The sequence below is a fragment of the Balaenoptera borealis genome, assembly GCF_965194805.1.
Source record: "Balaenoptera borealis genome assembly, chromosome: 2".
NCBI classification, from domain to species: domain Eukaryota; kingdom Metazoa; phylum Chordata; class Mammalia; order Artiodactyla; family Balaenopteridae; genus Balaenoptera; species Balaenoptera borealis.
In genome coordinates, this window is record NC_138867.1 from 184,112,846 (window position 1) to 184,135,644 (window position 22,799).

Below are 22,799 nucleotides of genomic sequence, written 5' to 3' on the forward strand. Positions count from 1 at the left end.
AGTCTTCTGTTGCTGGTCCAGCACCAAGATTTCCTCTGCTTGGTTTGTCACATGGCTGTGGATTTCCTTTTTCTTTTTAGTTTATATCTTTGCTCTCCTTTCTAAGGCCTGGTGGGTGGGGAGCGCCTGCTACATGTGCTCAGGTTGCCACGTCAGAGCCAGAAGCTGGAGAAAACGGCGGGAAATAGTAAGAGAGAGCTTGTGTTTAAGGATGAAAGAGTCACGGTGAGCTGGGTGTGAGGAGAAGGCAAAGGATAGCAAGACAGGATGAGTGAGGGCAGATGCGGCCCTGCAGGAGGACGCCGCATGATGATTGGAGGTTCCTGAGCCACTGGTGACATTACCCAACGTCTGCTGGGCTAAGGAGAGGAGGGGATATTGTTTATTTGGGTTGGCTTTTTAACTGCCAGTGGTAGAATTGAAAGAGGTCTTAGAGATCTCATAGTCCTACTGTCCTGTTTTATTTTTTTAGAAGAGGAGACTGAGGTCCCGAGATGTGAGGTATCAGCCCACGTGTGCCCCGTGAGCGCGTGGGGAGAAGGCCCCCAACCAGGGCTCCTTCTCTGACCCTGTGGCTCTGGGATTGGGACCGGCTGCAGCCAGGGAGCCCCAACCCCTCCTGAGGGTGTGCTTTTGTCTCCCAGGGCGACTCGGGGGGCCCCCTGGTCTGCGAGGAGCCCTCCGGAAGGTTCTTCCTGGCCGGCATCGTGAGCTGGGGAATCGGCTGTGCAGAAGCCCGGCATCCGGGGGTGTACGCCCGAGTGACCAGGCTGCGTGACTGGATCCTGGAGGCCATTGCCGCGGCGAGCAAGCCTCCGGCCCCCACGGCGGCTCCTGCCCCGGCCATCCCCAGCACCGCCTGGCCCACCAGCCCCCAGAGCCCGGTGGTCAACACACCCACCAGACCCACGCTGGCCCCCAGCGCCGTGCCTCTCGACTCAGCCACTGCTTCTAAGCCACAAGGTACGTTCTGGGGAGACAGCAGAAGTGGGTGTCCGCTCCGCGCGGGGTTGGGTGGATTGGTACTGGCTTTCCGAAGCTCTCTGTGGGGAAGAGATGGGTGATTGATTAGTGATGTCTGTCAAACGCCCAGGCGAAGGCCAGTGGTCATCCTTCACATTTACTGCCTGGTAACACCTACTGCCGGCCGGGAGGAGGGTGTACTCAGAATATCCTGAAGGGGCAGCAAGAGGCCAGTGACCGTGACAATGGGGCCAGGGTGGGAGAGCGACTGACCTGGGGTTATCGCAGACACAAGCACCCACGCAAAGCACACAGATTCTCCACCTGTCTCAACTTTGTGGTTTCCGAGGACCCAGGTCCAGTCACTGCCCGGATCTGATACTGATCCGCCTTTGTGGTCCCACAGACCTGCGAGGCTCAAAGCCAGTCGAAACTCTGCCTCTTTTTTTTTTTTTTTTAAACACAAAAATCTCCTTTATTCTTGGTTGCTCCTACTCAATCATTTAACAATTCAAGATTTATATTGTAATTAATAATGTGAAATTCTGACAGACAGTGGTATACAAAGTCAACTAAGATGTGCTCCCCATCTTTATTAAATATTTAAAAACAAAGAGTAGGAAGAATAGTAAAGTACACTCCCATTAGAAAGAATACATGATTTATGTTGAGTACATACCAGTTTTTCAAAGTACTGTGTACCTGGCCAAAGATATATTGCTAAAGACACACATACACAGGGGTAAACACACATGCATACAATCAAATAAACATCACACAACACATAATATAGAAAAAGTTATATGTAACAAAAATGAAAAAAATTTGATATTGTTTTTGCCTATGGAAATGAATATCAAATTAACTTTTTTTCATTTTTTTCTGCTTATTTTATTATTTTTTAAAAATAATTTTTATTGGAGTGTAGTTTTTAACTCTGCCTCATTTAAAGTCGCCTGCACCCACCCTGCCCCCAACCCCGTAACAACCCGACTCTGCCTTTGTCCAGAGCCGCCCTGGGCTGTGGCCTGTGTCTGCTGCGCTGACACTGGTGGGGACAGGGCTGCTGTGATTTTATCTTCTCCTTTTTCGCCCATATCCCCCCAGCTGGGCCGCGTACTTGTACTTGCTTGAGACCTTAGGGCTCCTTTAAGCCTCCATTTCTTCATGTGTGTGACGGGATGATTGTGCCCTGGCCCAGCCAGAGCCCGGAGGCTGTGCCCTGTGTCCCGAGGCCCCTCTGGAAGCAGGGGGGTCCCGCCGCCCGCCGAGCGGGCTGAGATGCGCGGGCCCTCCTGTCTCGTCCCCGCAGAGTGCGGGGCCAGGCCGGCGCTGGAGAAGCCCACCCGGATCGTGGGCGGGTTCGGGGCCGCCTCCGGGGAGGTGCCCTGGCAGGTCAGCCTGAAGGAGGGTTCTCGGCACTTCTGTGGAGCCACCGTGGTGGGGGACCGCTGGCTGCTGTCTGCCGCCCACTGCTTCAACCAGTAAGGCCCCCTCGGCTCCCCCGTCATCACCAGGTCCCCCCACCATCAAATCCCCGTGCATGCAGAGACCGCTTAGGACCCAGCACGTGGCCAGGGTCACGTCCAGATGCGGGGCGGTAGGGGGCGGATGGGGGGCAGCGTGAAGAAGTAGGGGGCTCTGGGGAGTGGCTTCCGGGAGGATCCTGTCGAGCTGGTCTGGGAGGGACACAGAGGGGCCGAGTTGGGGGGCAGGCTCCTCCCCTCCACTCAAGGGCAGGTGGCATTGACCTCTGATTGTCACAGAGCCGTGGGGGGTCTCTCATGCCTTCTTGTCCCAGAAGGAAATGAGGCCCGGGGGGGCTCCCTGCCTTGCCCACAGTCTCGCGGTGCCCTCCCCGGGGCCTGGGTCCCGCAGCTCTGCCCGGTGCCCTGGGGGCGGCAGGGAGTCTGAGCGGCCCCTTCCCGGCAGCACGAAGGTGGAGCTGGTGTGGGCCCACCTGGGCACCGCGTCCCTCTCGGGCGTCGGCGGGAGCCCCGTGAAGATGGGGCTCAGGCGGGCGGTGCTGCACCCCCAGTACAATCCCAGCATCCTGGACTTCGACGTGGCCGTGCTGGAGCTGGCCAGGCCCCTGGTCTTCAACAAGTACGTGCAGCCTGTCTGCCTGCCCCTGGCCATCCAGAAGTTCCCCGTGGGCCGCAAGTGCGTGATCTCTGGATGGGGCAACACGCAGGAGGGAAACGGTGAGCCTCCGCCCCCAACCCCCGCCTGGGGCTCTGGTCCCACCGCCCCCAAACCACTCACCTCTCCACTAACTCAGGGTCGCAAACTCCGTCCGGCCCATGGGCCCAGTGCGGCTGCTTTTTATAAATAAAGTTTTACTGGCACCCAGCCACGCCCACTCACTTACTGATAGCCCCGGGCAGCTTTCCTGCTACAAAAGCAGAGCTGAGTGGTCCCAACAGGCTGTCTGGCCTGTAAAGCAGAACGTATTTACTCTGTGGCCCTTTATGGAAAAAGTGGGGACCCTTATGTTATACCCTTCAGAGGCCCCCCAAGAGTTAATGCTTCCTTTGAAACCTCAGAGTAGCCCCCCTGCAGGTCACCCAAGGTGCTAGGGAATCCGCTCAGGGACAGGGGTGAGATTCTAGGGTGGGACCCGCCTCCTTCTCACTGTGTGACTTTACACGCATCCCTGCAAGGCCGTGGGCCTCCGGGCCTTGGCCTGTAGGACGGGGATGGCAGCTCCCTCTGGGGTTGTGGTCAGTGAAGCCGGCTACTGAACAGTGGTCCCTGTGTTAAGTGGCCCTGGGGGGTGGTCTCCTTGTCCTGGCAGCCACCAAGCCTGACCTCCTGCAGCGGGCATCCGTGGGCATCATAGACCAGAAGGCATGCAGTGCCCTCTACAACTTCTCGCTCACGGACAGGATGATCTGTGCGGGGTTCCTGGAGGGCAAGGTTGACTCCTGCCAGGTGAGTCCAGGAGGGACCCGGTTTAGAGAGATCGTGATACGTCCAAACAGAAGGTGAGGCAGCAGTTTCAAAGTATGTGGTAGATCTACACAAAATATATACACACTGATTTTAAAAGCTGTCTCATATATGTTAACTGAAGAAAAGCTAATCATACATGAGTACGTATATGACCACCCTGTCACACTTGACACGTGGTTGACCCATTTTTAAGGGGAAACAAATCAGCTCCAGAACATAAAAAGAAGCTAGCTGAACCATGCTATCAAGGCCAGAGAAACACACAGGTAAAGAAATTCAGGGAGTTCCCTGGTGGTCCAGCAGTTAGGCTTGGCGCTTTCACTGCCGTAGCCTGGGTTCAATCCCTGGTTGGGGAACTAAGATCCCACAAGCCACGTGACACGGCCAAAAAAAAAAAGAAAAAAAATTAAAAAAAAAAAATGCATAGGCCAGTCTTACTTAGAAGCATAGATGAAAAAACCCTTAATAAAATATTAGCAAATTCAAGCCAGCAGGGTATTTATTATAAGGGAAATACATCACAACCAAAGTGAGTTGATGTCATAAAAAGTTTGGCTCCACACAGGACAATCCATTAATGCTATTCACTGCATTAGTACACTGAAGGGGAGAAACAGGATCATTGTCAAAATCACAGAAAAAAGCATCTGATAATTTTTAACAACCTTTTTAATTAAAAAATTAAAAAATTCTAACCCTATGATAGACATATAATGGAAACCTACAGCAAACATCATGCTTTTAAATTTTTCTTTATTTTACTGAAGTATAGTTTACTTACAATGTTGTGTTAGTTTCTGGTGTACAGCAAAGTGATTCAGTTATACGTCTGTATGTATATACATATATACATATATAATTTTCCATTACAGTTTATTTCAAGATATTGAATATAGTTCCTTGCGCTATACAGTAAAGCCTTGTTGTTTATCTATTTTATATATAGTAGTGTGTATCTGTTAATCCCAAATTCCTAATTTATCCCTCCCCCCTCCCCTTCCCCTTTGGCAACCACAGGTCTGTTCTCTATGTCTGTGAGTCTCTGTTTCGTAAATAAGTTAATTTGTGTCATATTTTAGATTCTGCATATAAGTGATATCATATGGTATTTGTCATTCTCTTTCTGACTTACTTTGCTTCGTATGGTAATCTCTAGGTCCATCCATGTTTTTGCAAATGGCATTATTTCATTCTTTTTTATGGCTAATATTCCATTGTATAAATGTACCACATCTTCTTTGTCCATTCATCTGTTGATGGACGTTTAGGTTGCTTCCATGTCTTGGCTACTGTAAATAGTGCTGCTATGAATGTTGGGGGGTATATATCTTTTTGAATTAAATTTTTTGTCTTTTCCAGATATATGCCCAGGAGTGAGATTGATGGATCATATGGCAACTCTAGTTTTAGTTTTTTTGGGGCTGCGCCGCACGGCATGCGGGATCTTAGTTCCCTGACCAGGGATCGAACCCGTGCCCCCTGTAGTGGAAGCGCCGAGTCCTAACCACTGGACTGCCAGGGAAGTCCCTACTTTTAGTTTTTTAAGGAACCTCCACACTGTTCTCCAGTGGCTGCACCAACTTACATTCCCACCAACAGTGTAGGAAGGTTCCCTTTTCTCCACACCCTCTCCAGCATTTGTTATTTACAGACTTTTTAATGATGGCCATTTGGACCAGCATGAGGTGGTACCTCATTGTAGTTTCGATTTGCATTTCTGTAATAATTAGTGATGTTGAGCATCTTTTCATGTGCCTGTTGGCCATCTGTATATCTTCTCTGGAGAAATGTCTATTTAGGTCTTCTGCCCGTTTTTCGATTGGGTTGTTTGGTTTTTTGTTATTGAGTTGTATGAGCTGTTTTGTATATTTTGGAGATTAAGCCCTTGTCGGTTGCATCATTTGCAAGTTTTTCTCCCATTCTGTAAGTTGTCTTTTCGTTGTTTTTTTTTTTTTTATGGTTTCTTTTGTTGTGCAAAAGCTTGTAAGTTTGATTAGGTCCCATTTGTTTATTTTTGCTTTTATTTCTATTGCCTTGGGAGACTGACTGACCTAAGAAAACACTGGTGCGATTTACGTCAGAGAATGTTTTGCCTATGCTCTCTCCTAGGTGTTTTATGGTGTCATGGCTTACATTTAAGTCTTTAAGCCATTCTGAGTTTATTTTTGTGCATGGTGTGTTCTAACTTCACTGATTTACATGCGGCTGTTCTGCTTTCCCAACACCACTTGCTGAAGAGACTGTCTTTTTCCCATTGTATATTCTTGCCCAGTAGAGTTGTTTTTTCCTTTAGGGTTTTCTGCTGTTTTGTTTTGTTTCCAATGCAAAACTAAGAGCAATCTTGGCTCAGAGAGAGGTGACTTGCTCAAGGTCACACAAGGTCTCACAGCCCCACGTGGGTGTGAGGCCCGTCCTGCTGAGGTCCTGTGCGTGTCCAGCTCTGCTGAGGAGTTTCTCCCACTCGTGGCAGCACGGGAGGGCCTGGCAGTGCCTCTGCGGAGAGGGTGCCGGTATGGTCAGCCAGCCCTCTGTCCTTCCTTTTCAGGGTGACTCTGGGGGACCCCTGGCCTGTGAGGAGACGCCTGGCGTGTTCTATCTGGCGGGGATCGTGAGCTGGGGCATCGGCTGTGCTCAGGCCAGGAAGCCGGGCGTGTACACCCGAATCACCCGGCTCAAGGGCTGGATCCTGGACATCATGTCCTCCCACTCCCTCGCCACGCCCCCGCCGTCCACCACGAGGACGCCCACCAGCAGTCACCCTGCCAGGACGACGGCTGGCCTCACGGTCCTGGGGGTCGTGGCCAGCAGACCCACCCCCTGGGCCACCAGCAGGGTGACCAGCCAACCTGCCAACAGGACCACCACCACCAGGGGACAGACACCACCTCCACATGCCACGGAGACCACCGTGGGCTCCCAGCCACCAGGTACCCAGAGAAATGGAGTGAGGTGGGTGGGTGGCGGGAGTCCTGTGTCAGTTGCTGGGGCTGCTGTCACAGCGTCCCAGTCGGGGGATGGAGATGGAGGTGTCGGCAGGGCTGGTCCCCTCTGAGGCCTCTCTCCTCGTTGTGAGGACGGCCATCTTCTCCCCGCGTCCTCATGCGGTCTCCCCTCTGTGGGTGTCTGTGTCCTAATCTCCTCTTATTATACGGACACCAGTCATACTGGATTAGGGCCACCCGAACAACCTCATTTTACTTTAATCGTCTCTTTAAAGGCCCCATCTCCAAAAGTCCCATCCTGAGGTTCTGGGGGTCAGGGCTTCCACTTATGAATTTTGGAGGGGACACAAGTCAGACCATCGTAGGCCCCGACGGCAGGGACCCGACACTGACAGGGCAGATGCACACGTAACGGCTGGTGCCACAGGCCTAAGGGGGGGGTACAACAGGGCAGTAACTGGCTGACAGATGTGACAGAGAACGTGGCCCTGAGCTTGTGTCTGAGATGTGGAGTTCATTTTTATTAAATATTAATCGGAACCATACGAAACTGCCATATTTCTGGGTCAAAAATAAAGCCCCATCAAATGTAGGCAATTTCCTATGGCTCAAATAGATGCCGTCCGCAGCGTCCCAGGCACCAAGCAAAGAATGGGGCCCGGCTTCTGTTCCCCGCCCTCCGTTGCCCCCCACATTCACACAGAGGCTGGCCCAGTCAGCCCAAGTCCCCAGACACAGACCTGCACCCACAAAGTCAGGGTTATGGGCTCGCTGCAGCAAGGCAGCGCGCACCAAAGAACCAAGGGGCGGCTCAGCAAACAGAGGGAGAGGCAGGCGCGGTGGGATCCGGGGCAGAAGGCGGGGAGGGGGTGCGGAGAGGAAGCAGAGAGTTTTACCGGCTCAGAGCAAAGCAGACCACGTGCCGGGGGTCTGGACATGGTGCCTCTCCGGGGACCACAAGGTTAAGACAGAGGTGGAAAGTCGCGTCCAGAGACCCCTCAGCTGAGGTGCTGGACTGGGCTGGAAATCGGGGCAGAGTCTCTGTGACTGAGATCCTCCAAGCTCGAGGGGACCTCGCTGCCCTGCCCATCCAGCAGGGATGCTCAGAGGAGGGGGCGTTTCGATACTTTACGGCTGCAGCGTGTCCTTGGGAGAAATACTGGTTCTTGTTAACCCTGCAGCCGGCTGTCTCTGGGTCGGGCCTCCAGCCTGGTGATTCTTCCTTTTCCAGTAGCTACGGTTCTCAACGTGGGGACCAGGAGGTGGAGGAGGGTTCCTGACGCGGCACATATTGTTCGGTGTGGGGACAGGAGGGCCTTCCCCGACCGTGGAGGGCAGGGGAGGCGGCTGGCTGGTGGGAGGCAGGGCTGGGGAGGGGCACTGGCTGTGGAGCTGGAAAACAGCCTGTGGGAATTATCAGATGTGTACCTGAGCGCCCGCCCGGGTGCTGACGGAGGTCCCTGCAGCACTCCTCGGAGCTACCCGTTTGCTCTTCCTACTCTTGTGTTCCGAGGGTGCCCCCTGTGCTGCAGGTGGGGGAGGGTGTCTGTCACAGGACGGAGGGGCTACCCTGGGAAGGACACTGGGTCACTAGACCCAGGTAAAGAGCCCTGACGGGGCATCCAGGAAGACCAGCCAGTGCAGGAGCTGGTGAGACCAGGCAGGGCCTCCTGGCAAGCAGCTGGGGTGTGCAAAGGCCCTGAGGCAGCAGGGAACTTGGCTCCTAGGGGACTGAAAGAGGCCTGGGAGGAGTGGGGAGCGAGAGGGGATGCTGGCCTGGCCCCCAGCTGGGGAGGTGCGGCCCCAAGGCTGAGGTTACAGGAACCAAACTTAAATGCATTATCTGAGAAAAGCCCAGAAGAGGCTCGTTTGTAGGACCAAGCGCCAGGCCCAGGGTCCCTGGGGGAAGGCGTTTTCCCGAGGTGGGTCCCCCACCCCACTCCCTGCTCCCAGGCGCCGCGACCCGGGGCGGAGCTGGGCGGTCTGCGTGGAGGAGGCATGGTCTGACCGCCGACCCACGCCCGCCTCTCCCGCAGACTGCGGCCTGGCGCCGGCAGCAGCGCTGACCAGGATCGTGGGCGGCAGCGCCGCGGGCCGCGGGGAGTGGCCGTGGCAGGTGAGCCTGTGGCTGCGGCGGCGGGAGCACCGCTGCGGGGCCGTGCTGGTGGCCGAGAGGTGGCTGCTGTCGGCGGCGCACTGCTTCGACGTGTGAGTCCCGCCCGCCCCGAACGGCCGGTGTCCGTGGTTCACCGGGACCCAATCGTAGCCCGAAAACTCAGGGTGTGGCGCCTCCGTCCAGTCCCCGACCCCCACCAAACGGGGCGGCCCCAGGCCGGGTCTCTCCATCCCTAGCCATCCTGCTCGGACTGGCACCACCCTAAAGGTCACCCAGTGGGGCGTCCCCTTCCTGGCAGGGTGCGCAGTAGGGGCCCTGCCCTCCACGGAGAAACCCAGCTCAGGATGCGCCTCGCGGTGCCGAGCTCAGAGCGGGTGGGGAGGCGGGAGAGCCGTAACATGAGGTGGAGATGGCACAGCTTGTAGTGTCACCTCAGCGCCTGGGGGCCGGCTGGGCGCGTTCAGGCGCGGGGCCCCCCTCGTCCTCCCCGCTGTTCTAGGACAAAGGGACGACTCAACCGAGGTCAAGCGCCCGATCTGAGGTTCCCCAGCCGACCGCGGACGCAGCCCCCGCGGGGCAGGGTGCCGGGGAGCCCCGGGCGAGCAGCGCCGGGGTGCGGGGACCCGGGTGGACGCTTGTCCCCGACGTCCCGCAGCTACGGGGACCCCAAGCAGTGGGCGGCCTTCCTGGGCACGCCGTTCCTGAGCGGCGCCGAGGGGCAGCTGGAGCGCGTGGCGCGCATCCACAAGCACCCCTTCTACAACCTCTACACGCTGGACTACGACGTGGCGCTGCTGGAGCTGGCGGGGCCCGTGCGCCGCAGCCGCCTGGTGCGGCCCATCTGCCTGCCCAACCCCGCGCCTCGGCCCCCCGACGGCGCGCGCTGCGTCATCACCGGCTGGGGCTCCGTGCGCGAGGGAGGTAGGCGCGGATGGGCCCCCCGCCCCCCGAGGGTTAAGGGTCCGGGGGCGTCGGGAAGGACCCCCGCCTGCGCCCCCATCGGGAGTCCCAACGGCGCAGGGCGGGCGCGGGCCCACCAGGTCCCGTCTCGCCCGCAGGCTCGACGGCGCGGCAGCTGCAGAAGGCGGCCGTGCGCCTCCTCAGTGAGCAGACGTGCCGCCGCTTCTACCCGGTGCAGATCAGCAGCCGCATGCTGTGCGCGGGCTTCCCGCAGGGCGGAGTGGACAGCTGCTCGGTGAGCGCACTGTGCAACTGGACCGGGGCTCCGCGGGCCAGGCCCCACCCTGCGGTGCGCTTCCTCAGTTAGATCAAACAGGGCACCTTTTGGGCCCCCGAGTTTCCACTGGACAACCACTTAGTGGACACGCCTAAGAAGCCGGCGTTCCCCCCACCGCATCCTCCCCCGCCCCTCAGAGGGTCAGGAGCAGGCTGGGCAGAGGCTGGGGGCTGAGGCCCGGTTCTGCTCCTGGACCGCCAGGCGGGTGCCCACCAATGTCTGCCAGGCGGATGAACGCTCACCCGAGCGCTGAACCAATTTCCCAGATAATACCAGTGAGGCTCACAGGGGAAGCCACTAGCTGGGGTCACAGAGGGAGCCCAGGTGACACTGCCGTGGTGGCCCAGGAGCTCGCAGGTCAGGCCAGCCCTCGCCTGGCTGCTGCCGGGGAGGTACTGCCTGCTCTGAGCGCCTCGCCTCGCCTCGCCTCTCCTCAGGGTGACGCTGGGGGACCCCTGGCCTGCAGGGAGCCCTCTGGCCGCTGGGTGCTAACTGGGATCACCAGCTGGGGTTACGGCTGTGGGCGACCCCAGTTCCCGGGCGTCTACACCCGGGTGGCTGCTGTGAGAGGTTGGATCGGGCAGAACATCCAAGAGTGACCGCCACACGGCTGCCCAGGCCTGGGACCCGCGACGTGAAGGTGGCAGGAACCAGCCGGCCACCCTTCCAGAGAAGAGGGTCCAGGTGGCAGGCGGGGGGTGGAGGGGTTGTGGGTAACTGGGGTGCAATCTAACTGCATATTTTGTTCCAATAAACACAGCCCCTCGTCTGCAGCCCACTGGCTCAGCCCTCCGTGTCACAGAAACGACAACTGCCCGCCCCTCAGCCAGGGCCCAGAGGTGGGAGGAAAGATGGGGGCGGGGAGGCCTTCCCGGAGAGGGCCACCCCCAGCCTTGGGCAGCCTCACCTTCGAGGCTCCCTTTTATGTGACCGACACTCCCTGTCACCTGGAAACCCAGGAGTGCTCGGGAAAGAAGGGGAGGGGGGCGCTGAGGCTCAGTCCCCACAGAGGCCCCTACAGGGGAGACGCACAGGGTTCTCTCCGCCGCCCTCAGCATCTATTTGTGTGACCCCAGGAGGCCACGGTTTAGAAGGGGTGTGGCCACAACTCCCAAGTCCAAACCCGGATGCTATGCCCAGGGCATGAGGTTGATCGCCCGGAGCGTGTTGCCAGAGCTGCTCCAGGTCTTTGCTCAAAACTCTCCAGCCCCAACCCTTAGGAGCGTCCTTGCTCACGACCCTCCAACCCCCCACCTTTAGCGGGAGTGAACACAATCTTTTTAAGTTAAAGGGTCCAGAGCTACACACACACACACACACACACACACACACACACACACACACAAAGAAAAAAACCAAACGGAACCACTGGGACCAAGATGGCGACAAATCTGACCTCCAACAGACCGACTCTCTCGTTATACGCTGATTTGACTACATTAGCATATTAAATGACACACCTACCGGCAGCCAGGACCAGCTATTAAGGATCAAAACAGGATAAAAAGGGGGTGACCCCCCCCACTCCCTCGAAAAAGCCCTGCCCCTCCCCCGGTAGACTACTGCATATGGCCCCCCATCATTAACCTCACTCCTCCTCCCTTTAAAATTACATCCCCCTCGCCAGGTGGGCAAGAAGTTCGTCTGTGAAGTCTGTGAACTTAGCTCCCGCTTCTCCAGTCTTTGACCACTGAATAAAGCTTGCGCATCTCACCTTCCGCTTCCTTATTCACCCACTCCCGAACTCGAATGGAAAAAGGACCCCACCCCCATCCCGAGGCAGCGAGCCTTGGCCAGGCGAGCGGGGTCCATACGATTTAATTCGGGAACAAATTTTGGCGCCCAACGTGGGGCCCATTCCGTCCTGTAACTCAGGGCTGAACTCACTGACCCGGGGCTGACAAGGCCAGCTGAATAACTGGGCAGTTTGCCCCAAGTCTGAACCTCTGGGCCAGCGAGGACTACTGAATTTAGTCTGAGATCTAAAAGCAGCCAAGGATCAAGTGGAGTGCTCCCCAGGTAAAGGCCCCCCTGCACAGCGTATCTACAGCAAGGACGCTTGCTACAGATTGGGGAAGTGTCCAGGGGACACCTGACACGGGGTGGGCGCTGACCCCGCTCCGGCCGAGGTTTGGCTGTGAGGGTTGGCAAGTTAAGGGAAAGAATCCTGGTTGTCTCGTTGGAGACAGACCTCAGTCTAGAGGGCTGGACTGGACAGCTGGTCATCTAAATAGAGCCGACCCCCTGGCAAGGGGAGAGGCGAGATCGCACAACTGGTTGCCCAGTTGGACTGGTTCCCGGCAAGGGGACTGGACTGGACGGGAAGCCCTCGAGAGGCCACGGCGTGGCAAGAGCACCTCCTTGTTTCATATGTGTGTGATGTGAGCCCTAGTCTCTGTTCTTGGCGCAGGGAAGCGTCAGGCTCTGATCTCTGTGGCCTTGCCTGTCCTAGTGCTCTTGGAAGTAGTACGTGCCGCAACCATGGGTACAGGCTGAGCGCTTACAGGCCACTAGGGCGCTCGCCACCAAACAGACTCTCGTGAAAGAGTGCGTTGGTCGCCGACCAGGGTAGGTGAGCACCAGGCCCACTGCCGACTGGAAGCACGCAGTAGAGTTCGCTCAGCCCCACCGCTGCGGAGTTCCCACCTCTAGGCTCTACTCGGAAACCCAAGAGCACATCTTGTGTTGGTTCCTCTTGCCCTAACTGGCCATCCCGGGCAGGGTCCACGTCTCTCTCGGGCAGGTCTCTCCCCACTACCCTCCATCGCAGGTCCCTAGGGATCCCTCCTCTGAGACACAAACCCTTTAAAAATCTTGTTTTGGCCAGATTTCAGGAAAATCACTTTGCCTGGCTGGGGAAGGAAGAGGACCTCCACATTGTCCGAAGGCCTTGGGTCCTTGTAGCTGAGAGTAGAGAAAACTGGATACATGCCAAATGGGCATTCGGCCTCCCTGCCTGGTTACCTGTCACCGAGCAGGGACACGCCCTCTTTGAACAGACCTCCTTGCCTGCCAGGGAGGCCCTGCGGGCAATTCGCCTGATTGGAGAGAGAACCCTTATTTCCTACTCCGCCTTCACCCTATCTCCAGGGGCCGGTGGCTGAAAGCACCCACCTACACTGAGTATCTCCTACAGCCCCACAATGGGTCTGGGAATGTCAAGTCGCTGAATTAAAAGGGGACCTTATAACCAAGGCCCTCTCAGACAGCGCCTCCCCTTCCAGCCCCTATGTAGACTGGTTCAGGTTTCAGTTAGAGCGCCGAGACCTCTTGGTGTGGGATCCAGACACTTATCAACCCTGGAACTCCCTTCTCCCCACAGCACTTTTCAGAATGCAAATAGCGGACTTCCCTGGTGGCGCAGTGGTTAAGAATCCGCCTGCCAAGGCAGGGGACACGGGTTCGAGCCCTGGTCCAGGAGGATCCCACATGCCGCAGAGCAATTAAACCCGTGCGCCACAGCTACTGAGCCCGTGCGCCACAACTACTAAAGCCCGCGCGCGTACAGCCCGTGCTCTGCAACGAGAAGCCACCGCAATGAGAAACCCACTCGCCGCAACTAGAGAAAGCCCAGGCACAGCAACGAAGACCCAACGCAACCAAAAATAAATAAATAAATTTAAAAAAAACCCCCAAAACACGAGGTTACTTCTAATCTCTCTCCTGGTATTGGAGTCTCAGCCTGAGGGCCCTCGTGACCTCCTCCCTCCACCAAGGGCAGCTACTGCCCCTTCTGACAGTTCACCGGAGACTCCTCCCCCTCCTGGCTCCCAGATGCCTCCTACTCCCCGAATCCGGCACCCCCTACCTGCTGCCCCCTCCCCGACTCTCCCACCCCCACCTCTCCACACGCCTCCCTCGGGGGCCAGTGCACTGCACACCCGTAGCCGCATTCAGTACCAGCCCTCTGGAGTCAGTGGGCTAGTCCCCCTCAGGAGGTCCCCAAAGGAGGGGGCAGTCTGACCATTATGTACGTACCCGTGTCTTCCCAGACCTACATAACTAACTGCAAGGATAGATCCAAGGGTTTGAAGGATACCCCGAGGGAGTCCTTAATTTAGTTCAGGGAATATTCACACCCACTTCCCCACTTGGCGGCTGTCCAAACCCTCCTGAACATCTTACTCTCCGGGGAAGAAAAGGCACCGATTATACTAATGCAAGGAAGGAAACTGATGAGACCCATCAAAATAATGCAGGACACGCTCTACACCAGCCTGAGATCCAGGCCGTTCCCAGCACGGACCCTGGGTGGGGCTGCCGAGAGGAAAACGGCCGGCAGCACCTCACGCGTTTCAGGGGTGTGACTGTGAAGGGCATTCAGTTGGCGAAGAAGAAACCCATAAACGCGACTAGGGTTCAGGGATCATCCGGGGTGGAAGGGAGACACCCCCGGCTTTCCTGGAACGCCTCAGGAGTGCCGGCGTGTACACGGACGTGAGCCTGGGGTCAGGGGCAGGGCAGGCCATTCTCACGGCCCATTCCACTTCCCAGAGCGCCCAGACACGAGGAGAAAATGACAGAAGTTGGAGACAGGGCCCCCAGGCCCACTTCCCAGGGCTGGAGCCAGCATTTCGGGGCTTCAACAACCGGGATCTGTGGGCAGACGCCGAGGAAGACAGACAAGCAGAACCAACTGCCAGTATTCTGGCTTCCGTGACTCAGGGCCAACCAGCCGCCCAGTGACGATGCTCCCCCCTCCCCACCACCGAAGCGACCCTGTGACATCGAAGAGTCGCCCCGGGTTTCGAAGACCACACCCACAGTGGAGAGCAGGGCTCCGAGCCAATCAGGGTGCACAGTGCCTGGAGCAGAGCCACTGGAAGGGGGCGCCCCAAAGGTCTCGGAAGGAAGCCAAGGGGACCACGGTGTCCTGGCCCACCCTCGCTGGTCCCACACATGGAGGAAGAGGGCTGAAGGGGCCCAGGGGCTCCCTGAAGGAGCCTCGGCTGACCCTGACCGTCGGGGGTAGAACGGTTGACATTCTAGTCACACACGGGCTACCTACTCAGTCCTGAACACCCAACAAGGCAGGATGACCAAAGAAAAATGTAAAAGGATGGGAGTGGAAGGGGAGTCACAGGAACGTAATTTTATAGAGCTCTTTTGAGTGTGGTTTGGAAGAGAGAATGTTGCCTCACTCTTCTATGTCCCGGAACGCCCAATTTCTCTAATAGGAAGAGACCTACTATACAGATTGGCAGCTACACTTTATCTGAGACAAAAACCTTACCACTGAAACACCTAAGACCCCCTTCTGTTCTGGAGCCCTAGTGCTACTGCCCTCGGCCAAAAATAATGGCCCAGGGATATCCCTGGTGGCCCAGGGGGTAAGGCTCCACGCTCCAATGCAGGGGGCCTGGGTTCCACCCCTGGTCGGGGAACTAAGATCCCACGTGCCACGGGGCAACTAAGCCCGTGCGCCGCAACTACTGAGCCCACGCGCCACCATGAAAGATCCCGCGTGCCGCAAGGAGGATCCTGCGTGACACAACTAAGACCCGGTGCAGCCAAATAAATTAATTAAATAAATATTTTTTAAAATGGCCCAATTATCCTTAAGGGGGTTAATCCCTCTGTATGGTCCTGCAACACTGTGGGCAGAGCCAGGAGGGCACCGCCGGTCCTAATCAAGCTGCGACCCGGCCACAATCACCCAGATAAAGAGCAACACCGCTTGAGCAAAGAAGCCCTGGTGGGCACAAAGCCCACTCAAGCAAGGGCTTCTCAGACGCTGCCAGTGCCCTGGCAGCCCTTCTATTCTGCCGGTAAAGGAGCCGAATGGGAGCTACCAGCTAGTTCAGGACCCCTGGGCCATAAACGAAGCTACGGAGGAGATTTCACCCTGTGGTGCGAAAGCCGTACACATTACTCTACCCTAAACCCCGAGAGGACCTGGGACTCTGTTAGACTTATAGATGCCTTCTTTGTGTGCCCCTAACCCCAAAATCTCATTAAGATTTTGCAACTGAAAGGCAGGAACCCCGACAGCACGAGGAAACAACTGTGCTGGGTGGTTCTGCCCTGAAGATCGTGGTGACCCCGAGTTAGAACAGGGAACTATACTTCAGCATGCGCATGACATTCCGATCACCAGCCCCACCAAAGAGCCTTCCGACTGTAGCACAGCTAACGCCTTCAATCATCTGGCGGAGAGAGGACGGGAAGTTTCAAAGGAAAAAGCCCGGATCCCCCTCCGGCGGGTAGAACACTTAAGATTTATAGTAGAAAAGGGGCACAGGGCGCCATCTAAGGAGAGGAAGGGGCTGATGTGCCAGACGGCAGGCACCCCTAGTAAGGGAAAGCAGCTCCAGGGCTTCCTGGGAATGCTTGTATAGGGATTCCCAACTTTGGCTTAATTGCTAAGCCCTTGTATGAACAATTAAAAGGGAAGAACCTTGACCTTTGGAGTGGACCCCCAATTGTGACCGGGCACTCCTGGAACTGAAAAGCCGTCTCGTGAGAGCCCCCCCCCCCCACCACGACCTGAGCCGTCCCCTCCATCTATATGTACATGAGAGAGGAGGAACTGCCCCGGGGGAGCTTTCACAAAACTGAGACCTCTGACTCAGGTCGTAGCTAAAGGGTGTCCCCCATGCTTACGGGCTGGAGCTGGTACTTCCCAGCTCTTCAGAGAGGCTGACAGATTAACCTTTGGACAGGCCCTGACCATCTGGTACTCCCACCACCTCCAGCCCCCCATAACCCTGCACGTCCAAGCCGCACTTCTGGACAACACGTCTGTGACTGAGGCCCTGTAATGTCCTCACCCTGCCCCGCTGCTGCCTCAGCCAGGTCCCAGATGAACCCGTGGTCGTGAGAAAGCTATGGAACAGGGTTACCCCCATCGGCCTGACCTGAAGAGCTCCCCTGAGAGAGAGCATGCAGACTCACAGTGGCTCACCCACGGGAGGAGCTTTATGAAAGACGGGACACGAAAGGCAGGACGTGCTGGCCCAGGTGGTTTCTATCGCTCAAGGGGTAGAGGCTAAAGCTCTGCCCTCTGGCCGCTCTGCTCAGAGGCCCGGGTAACTGCCCGGATTAACTGTCCTAATTGGGGCACTAGAGCCGGGGAAAGGAAAGCTGTCACTACCTACACTGACGCTGCATATGCCTGTCCAACCCTACACGCCCACGGGGCCGTGTGGAGGGGGAGGGGAACGCTGACCTCAGGGAACAAAGAAGGAGGGAGAAACGATGTAGCTGCTGGAGGCTACACTCCTGCCTGTGGAAGCAGTAGGCATTCACGGCAGAAGCCATCAAAAGACAGAAGCAGGAATTATAAGAGGAAATAACGGGGCGGACAGGGCAGCTAAACAAGCAGCAGAGGGTGGGGATGGACTTCCGATGCCACTCCTGCCAGGTCCCCCAGACGCTAACTCCCATCCACCCCCCAGAAGAAAGGAAAAAGGCTTTGGGATGGGGCTATTTTAAAAGCCCAGGATACCCGGGGTGACGGTTCCTCCTGTCGGCCTCTGCACTGCAGGGCACCAGGGAAGCTGGCCCGAGCACACGTTATGCGCAGGAGGCCTGTATCAATGGCTCATCAAGTCCATGACTACCCCCAGTCTCCGCCGTCTCCTTAAACAGGGGGATGAAGCTTGCCCCATCTGCCTCCGGAATAAGCCCAACACTTACACCCGCCACTGGGGTCAAGGCGGCGACCGCCACCCGGTATGGAGACACATGTCCAGGTCAAGACTGGCAAGCTGATTTTATAGTAATGCCCCAGGCACAAGGAAATGTCAGATTTCTGCCGGCTGGGACTGCCACCTTCTCCGGCTGGATGGAGGCGTTTCCCGCCTGAACCAAGACTGCCTTGGAGGTCTAGGCCCTGCTCAAGGAAATAATCCCTCGGTTTGGGCTCCCCAAGTCCATCCAGAGTGACAGTGGGCCTGCCTTTGTTTCCCAAATTACTAAAGGACTCTCTAGAGCTCTAGGAATTACATGGCGTTTACACTCCACTTCGACACCACAGTCCTCAGGAAAAGTAGAACAAATCAAACCCTCAAAAGAAACTTAGGCAAACTACGTCCAGACACTTATCAACCCTGGATGTCCCTTCTCCCCACAGCACCTTTCAGAACGCAAATAGCACACTTCCCTGGTTAAGAACCTGCCTGCCAATGCAGGGGACACGGGTTTGATCCCTGGTCCAGGAAGATCCCACATGCCGCAGAGCAACTAAGCCCGTGCGCCACAACTACTGAGCCTGTGCTCTAGAGCCCGCGAGCCACAGCTACTGAAGCCCGTGCTCCTCAACAAGAGAAGCCACCGCAATGAGAAGCCTGAGCACCGCAACGAAGCGTAGCCCCCGCTCGCCGCAACTAGAGAAAGCCTGCGCGCAGCAACGAAGACCCAACTCAGCCCAAAATAAATAAATTTATAAAATTATTAAAAAAAAAAAAAAAAGAATGCAAATAGCCCCCAAAGGAAAGCTCAGGTTGAGTCCATATGAGCTCATGTACTGGAGGCCCATTCCTGAAGGACCTGGCTCCAAGGCCAACCTGAGGGATATGGAGTGACTGAAATATGCCTTATAGAAAGGGGAAATATGCAAAGCTTTACACGCCTACAGGGATCCGGAACTGCCTTCCCTTTCTGACATCACTGTCCATCCTTTCTCCCCTGGGGATTGGGTTTATTTGAGAACCCAGACGGCTGGAAAACCACAAGACCAGTTAGACCCCAAGTGGACAGGACCTTATCTAGTAATCTTGACCACTCAGACTGCCTGACAATTACACGGCACAGCCCCAGAGACCTGCCATACCAGAGGGAAGGCAGCACCCACACCTGAGGAAGGAGTTACTGAGCCACCACTCCATACACCTGTGAGCCTGTTATAGCCCTTAAGTTACTTTTCGAAAGGAAGAACTTACTGATAGATAAGTAAGGTGGGGGACAGGCTTAGCAGCTGGCTAAGCCTGTCCCTTGTAACTGTCCACGTGAAATGAGAGCTTAACGCAACAGTGTATTTCTTGGGGATTACAGCCTGCGGACAGACTCTGTCCCAGTGCTGGTCTGTCAGCCCCACCCACAAAGTGATGCCTGTGGATTAAAGGTGTTACATTTTACCCCTAAGAATGACAGCATCACTCTCACCTTGGCTAACGGGCCTGCTAAACCTACCCCTCTTGAACGCAGCTTTCCTGCTTGGATCTCATCCCTGAAGTTAACACCTCCAGCAAATACAAAGCACTCACTCTATAAAGTGCGGTCTTGCTGCCACTGCCCACGTCAGCAGCCCCTACCAAAGGGAGAAACTTGCAGTAATGCCCTGGGGCTGCTCCGGACTCTGAGCGCTGCTTCTTCCACTGCCCCACAATTTAAGTGCCCCGGGACCGACTCCTATGGAAATCTCACCCACTGGTGCCCTCTGCACCCACGCAACGAATACACACAGGGACCAGACAGGAGATGCACTTATCGGGGAGGGAAGACGCCAGTTGTCTGGGGTTTGGTGTGGGGCCCTGCTGAGGCCTGGGGAAAAGCCACTAGTCAAGAACCCCCCAGTGACCCCTGCTACGCAGGCGGGCCTCTGCCCTCACACTGCAAGGGCACCCCCTCTTGGGCTAGCCACTTAGGGAGGTGGTTCAGTTCCTCAGAAGTGCGCTAGGCATGCGCTCCCCCTGGGTACCTGGTTCCTTTGCGGCCCGAGAATAAACCAATTGCCCCATCAGAACAACCCCAACTCCTTCCCTTCTCTGGGGTGGGCTCTAGCCTCTCCTTGCTTAAATAATGCCCAATTTATGAAACAATGAACACTAGGCCGGCCAAGTTCTAGGAACCTAGGTATAACCATTCATAACATCAGTATCACCCAGCCCTGAGATCAAAGGGCAATGGGACTCATTCTGGCAGGAGCAGGGATAGCTCTCCGACTGGTGGCCCCCTGGGGAGGTCTCACATACCATGAAATCACTTCACAAGATCTCACACCGGCCCTTGAGAATTCGTCTAAAAACATGGAGGTTGCCTTATAAAGACCCCGTACTTCTCTAGACTCACTAGCAAACGTTGTTCTCGACAATAGGCTAGCCCTTGACTATCTCCTGGCTGAGCAAAGGGGAGTCTGCGCAGTTTTGAATGAAACCTGCTGCATGTACGTAGATAACTCTGGTCAGACTGAGGTCAACATAAAAGAGATCTACGGGGCTTCCCTGGTGGCACAGTGGTTGAGAGTCTGCCTGCTAATGCAGGGGACACGGGTTCGAGCCCTGGTCTGGGAAGATCCCACATGCCGCGGAGCAAGTGGGCCCGTGAGCCACAACTACTGAGCCTGCGCGTCTGGAGCCTGTGCTCCGCAACAAGAGAGGCCGCGATAGTGAGAGGCCCGCGCACCGCGATGAAGAGTGGCCCCCGCTTGCCACAACTAGAGAGGGCCCTCGCGTGGAGGCGAAGACCCAACACAGCCATAAATAAATTAATTAATTAGTTAAAAATGTGAAACCTTTAAAAAAAGAGATCTATGAACAAGCTGAGTGGTTACATAGATGTAACACACAAGGTCAAGAGCCAAGCTCCATCTGGGATATGGTCACACAGAGCCCCCGCAGCTGAACGGGTTTCTTCCACTGCTTGGCCCACTAACTGCTATCATCCTCCAGCTCACCTTCGGGCCTTGTCTCCTTGACTGCCTTGTCAACTTCGTTAGTAAATGGCTTGAAACCATCAAACTTCAGATGATACTAACACAAGGATACAAGCAACTGGGACTGCATCCTGGTGACAATCAAACTTATTTTAGGTTAGTCAGGGCACAGTTCTGTTCCTCTAATCCAGAAAAAAACTACACCCACGTTCAGCAAAAAGCAGCTTCAGAAATCAAACTTTCGCCCTTCAGCGCCCCTCAAGAATGAGGAGCAGACAAGGGAAGGGGGGATTTTGTTGCCAGACCTAAGCCAGGTCTTTGCTCAAAACCTGCCACCCTCTCCGCCACACCTTCAGCAGGAGTGAACATAAATCTGTAAGTTAAAGGGTCCAGAGGTAAGAGACGAAGCTACACGCACAAAGAAAAAACCAAGTGGAACCAGCTGGGACCAAGATGGCGGCAAATCCAACCTCCAACAGACCCTGAACCTCATTATGTGTTGATTTTACTATATTAACATATTAAATGACACACCTACCAAAGGCCGGTACATACATTAAAGACCAAAACAGGATAAAAACGGTGTCCCCCCCCCAACTCCCTCAAAAAAGCCTTGCCCCTTCCCCAGTAGACTAATGTGTGTACCTCCCCATCATTAACCTCACTCCTCCCTTCAAAATTAAATCCCCCTCGCCAGGTGGGTGAGAAGTTCAGCTGTGAACTTAGCTCCCGCTGTTCCATTTATTCGGCCACCGAATAATACTCGTGCTGTGTCAACCCTGCTGCGGCCCCAGCAGGGTCCACAGGACTTAATTCGGTAACGGGCGCACAAGGGGAGGTGGCACCGGGGCCAGGGCCCTCCCGAGACCCAAGCTACACCCACTAACACGTGTGCATGTAGGCGGAGGGGCCGGGCAGAGTCCCAGTTGTCCCAGCACCAATCTTGTTCTCATAAACTTCTGGCAGGCAGTACGCACAGGCTGACCCCGCCTCACAAACAGCATTTACGGAAATGGGTCCGGGGCTGGGGCAAGGCTGGGGGGTGGCCTGCTGGCGCGTCGCGGTCACATGTTGGCTCGTTCCCGCTGCAGCCGCGAGTTATAGGCACGGGACACGGTGTTCCAGGCGTCCATGTAGCGGTCCATGCACATGGCGATGCACTTCTAGGGACGGGGAAGGCGCACGGCTCAGGTCTGGACCGCAGCCGGCGCCCCCACCCCCCGGCAGCGGACTGCGCACGCGCCGCGGCCCCACTGCGTCACCCCGTTAGTCCGCGTGCACGCGGAGAAGCCTCCCCGCCGGGTCAGGGCCCGCGACCCCGCCGGCCCCCCGCGTTTACCTGCTCCGAATTGTCCAGGGAGCCCCCCGGCTTCCCGATGCACTTCCGGAAGCACTTGTCCGTCATCCTCTGTGGGGACACGCGAGCCCTCAGTTGCGACGCCGGCCCCCGGCGGACCCCGCCACCCTCTGCCCCCCGCCCCCGCCCCGGACCTGCAGCAGCTCTTGCGCGTTGGCCACGGCGATCTGCACCTTCACCTGCTCCATGATAAGCCCGGGGTCCAGCTTCCCGCCGCCGGAGCTCCCGAAATCCGAGCCGAAGCCACCCTCCATGGCTCCGCAAAGTCAACCAGACGGCGGCCGCGTGTGCCCACCCGCACCCACGCCGGAAGTCGGACACCGCAGGGCCCCACGGGAAATGGAGTCCGAACGGGCTGGGGGCGAGACTACAGCTCCAATAAGGCCGCGCGGGGCCTCCCGCGCATGCGCAGACAAAAGCGGGCCAAAGTCGGTTTCCCGTGTAGGACTCCGGGGAGAAGAGAGGGACACGGGGCCAGAGGCCCGCCCCTCCGCGCTCAGGCTCCGCCCCCCAAGGGTCCCTCCGCACTTACGCACGGGGCGGTGGGCGTGTCTGCACTGCGCTTTGGGCTGTGGGGCGGGGTGGTAAACCAGGGCGTCATGTGACCAAAAGCACTGAGGAGTGTCAGTGGATCA

The 22,799-nt window shown here is 56.6% G+C and overlaps 2 protein-coding genes across 4 annotated transcripts in view; one reads left to right on the top strand and one right to left on the bottom strand.

Moving 5' to 3' along the window:
- TMPRSS9 (transmembrane serine protease 9) overlaps positions 1-20,648 on the top strand; it is a 66,349-nt gene extending 45,701 nt beyond the window's left edge. The window contains exons 11-19 of one of the 2 annotated variants that reach the window (XM_082381759.1): positions 645-963; positions 2,276-2,447; positions 2,896-3,167; positions 3,761-3,897; positions 6,464-6,845; positions 8,897-9,068; positions 9,632-9,897; positions 10,035-10,171; positions 10,651-20,648. In XM_082381759.1, coding sequence (XP_082237885.1) covers positions 645-963; positions 2,276-2,447; positions 2,896-3,167; positions 3,761-3,897; positions 6,464-6,845; positions 8,897-9,068; positions 9,632-9,897; positions 10,035-10,171; positions 10,651-10,812 — 2,019 coding nt within the window. In that variant the 3' untranslated portion in view covers positions 10,813-20,648. Of the gene's footprint in view, positions 1-644; positions 964-2,275; positions 2,448-2,895; positions 3,168-3,760; positions 3,898-6,463; positions 6,846-8,896; positions 9,069-9,631; positions 10,172-10,650 lie in introns of both variants that reach the window. The other variant, XM_082381758.1, reaches the window with a different exon arrangement.
- On the bottom strand, positions 924-22,499 carry TIMM13 (translocase of inner mitochondrial membrane 13). Of its 2 annotated transcripts, none has more exons than XM_082381847.1 (3): positions 22,299-22,499; positions 22,147-22,215; positions 924-1,043 (listed from the first exon to the last, which is right to left on the bottom strand). In XM_082381847.1, the coding sequence occupies exons 1-3, from the start codon at positions 22,416-22,418 to the stop codon at positions 939-941; spliced, it is 294 nt and encodes a 97-aa protein (XP_082237973.1). In that variant the 5' UTR covers positions 22,419-22,499; the 3' UTR covers positions 924-938. The 2 variants fall into 2 exon arrangements, with proteins under 2 accessions (XP_082237973.1, XP_082237974.1); XM_082381848.1 differs by lacking the exon at positions 924-1,043 and adding an exon at positions 21,296-21,970 and having other exon boundaries at positions 22,299-22,488.
- Positions 22,500-22,799: the final 300 nt, after the last annotated feature.

Bases quoted from the DNA above. Each gene is read 5' to 3' on its own strand.
- TIMM13 (XM_082381847.1), bottom strand. From the start codon at position 22,418: ATGGAGGGTGGCTTCGGCTCGGATTTCGGGAGCTCCGGCGGCGGGAAG. The intron at 22,216-22,298 runs GTCCGGGGCGGG...GTGTCCCCACAG, and splicing joins ACGCGCAAGAGCTGCTGCAG to AGGATGACGGACAAGTGCTT. The intron at 1,044-22,146 runs GTAAACGCGGGG...TCTTCCCCACAG, and splicing joins CCCTGGACAATTCGGAGCAG to AGAGCTTCGGAAAGCCAGTA.